Raw genomic sequence first — 1,512 nt, 5'->3', positions numbered from 1 at the left:
AAGTGTTGGGAAGTGATAGCACAGCTTCACTGTCTGTCTATTCCTGAGGATCCTACAGGAGAGGAAACGTCCTTACAGAAATGACAGGATTAAATTCAAGAGGAAAACTGCGATCTTTGCTGCTACTCCGCCAAAGTTTGTTCTCTCTCTCTCTTCTCTCCCCTCTCTCCCTCCTCTCTCTCTCCTCTCTTTCTCTTCTGTCTCTTCTCCCCCCGCCCTGTCCCTACCACCCCCCCCCTCTAAGTCAGGGTTTCTCTGTGTAGCTTTGGAACCTGTCCTGGAACTCACTCAGTAGAACAGGCTGGTTGTGAACTCATGGAGATCTGCCTGCCTCGGTCTCCTGAGTGCTGGGATTAAAGGCGTGTGCCACCACTGTCTGGCTAAGTAACTTTCATCGCATATGATCTTAAACTTGCAGAGTCCACACCCTTGTGTTGTGAAAAGGTTTTGTGCCAGTAACACAAATAATGATACATTTATATTTCATAGTCACGTTATTGCAGAGCAGAGTAGGGTTATGTTAAAACTTGCATCCCCTAGAAGAGACATAGGCACATTTAAGGAAAGACCCACCCAACAATATTCAGTATTATCCTATTTTGTACTCAGTAGTGTAACAATTATTATATATGCCCATTTTAAACAAGTATAAAATTAAATATAAAAAAGCTAGTTTTGTTTCATAGGATTAAAAATGCATACATTGAAATTTTAGGTACAGTCTCTGTCTGTATTGATTCCTCAGTTCACACTGCAAAAGTCCAGGAACAACTTACCTAAGCAGCACCTCTTGGGTTAGGTAAAATAGCTCACCTGTGTACACAACACAAGCTTTTTGGTTGCACCAAATAAATAAACAAAAAAACAAACATAAAAAGATTGGAACTACAGTTTCTTCTAAACCATTAGTACCAACAAAGGCAAAACATTTTTAATGACACACAGTAATTCTAAAACATGGGCAAATGTTTCAACTTACTACTGATAATGTCGATATTCCCTTCATAGTGCTTGATGCAGACTACGTCGACAAAGTCTCTAGGGGAAATTGAGCCCATGGCAAAACTTTGTGTCATGGCATGGCATATATATGTGTCCTGCAACAAATCAAACCATAAAGATGGCAAAAGTTGCTTAATGTTAGTGTAATGTTAGTGGTTTGTTGTTCCCCAAGAACTTCATCATGTATGTTTAGTCTGCCTTTAGGGAAAAAAAGGTTTAAGATGAAGTGTTAAGGCGGTCTCACCATATCAGCCTGCAATTTTAGTGTTGGAGAACACTGAGTCAAGGGCTGGAGAGATGGCTCAGCCGTTAAAGGCTAGGCTCACAACCAAAAATATAAGAGAACACTGAGTCACAATTACATGTGCACAACATTCCACAAGGAATCCAAAGAACATTTGTTCTATTTGTAGATGAGAAGACATGGCCCAAAGATGAAATCCTATGTATGGCTAGAAAGCTGTTCAGAATTAGAGCCAAGGTTTTTTGTTCTGATCTTTCTTCCTTCTT

At 40.1% G+C, this 1,512-nt stretch overlaps 1 protein-coding gene across 2 annotated transcripts in view; it reads right to left on the bottom strand.

Annotated features, from left to right (window-relative positions):
• Stard6 (StAR related lipid transfer domain containing 6) overlaps positions 1-1,512 on the bottom strand; it is a 22,339-nt gene that overhangs the window by 5,163 nt on the left and 15,664 nt on the right. For both annotated transcript variants that reach the window (XM_013349481.2, XM_026783630.1), the window contains exon 7: positions 980-1,097. In XM_013349481.2, coding sequence (XP_013204935.1) covers positions 980-1,097 — 118 coding nt within the window. The remainder of the gene's footprint in view (positions 1-979; positions 1,098-1,512) is intronic.

This window comes from Microtus ochrogaster, chromosome 18, assembly GCF_000317375.1.
Source record: "Microtus ochrogaster isolate Prairie Vole_2 chromosome 18, MicOch1.0, whole genome shotgun sequence".
NCBI classification, from domain to species: domain Eukaryota; kingdom Metazoa; phylum Chordata; class Mammalia; order Rodentia; family Cricetidae; genus Microtus; species Microtus ochrogaster.
This window is presented reverse-complemented; position numbering and strand designations above follow the sequence as displayed.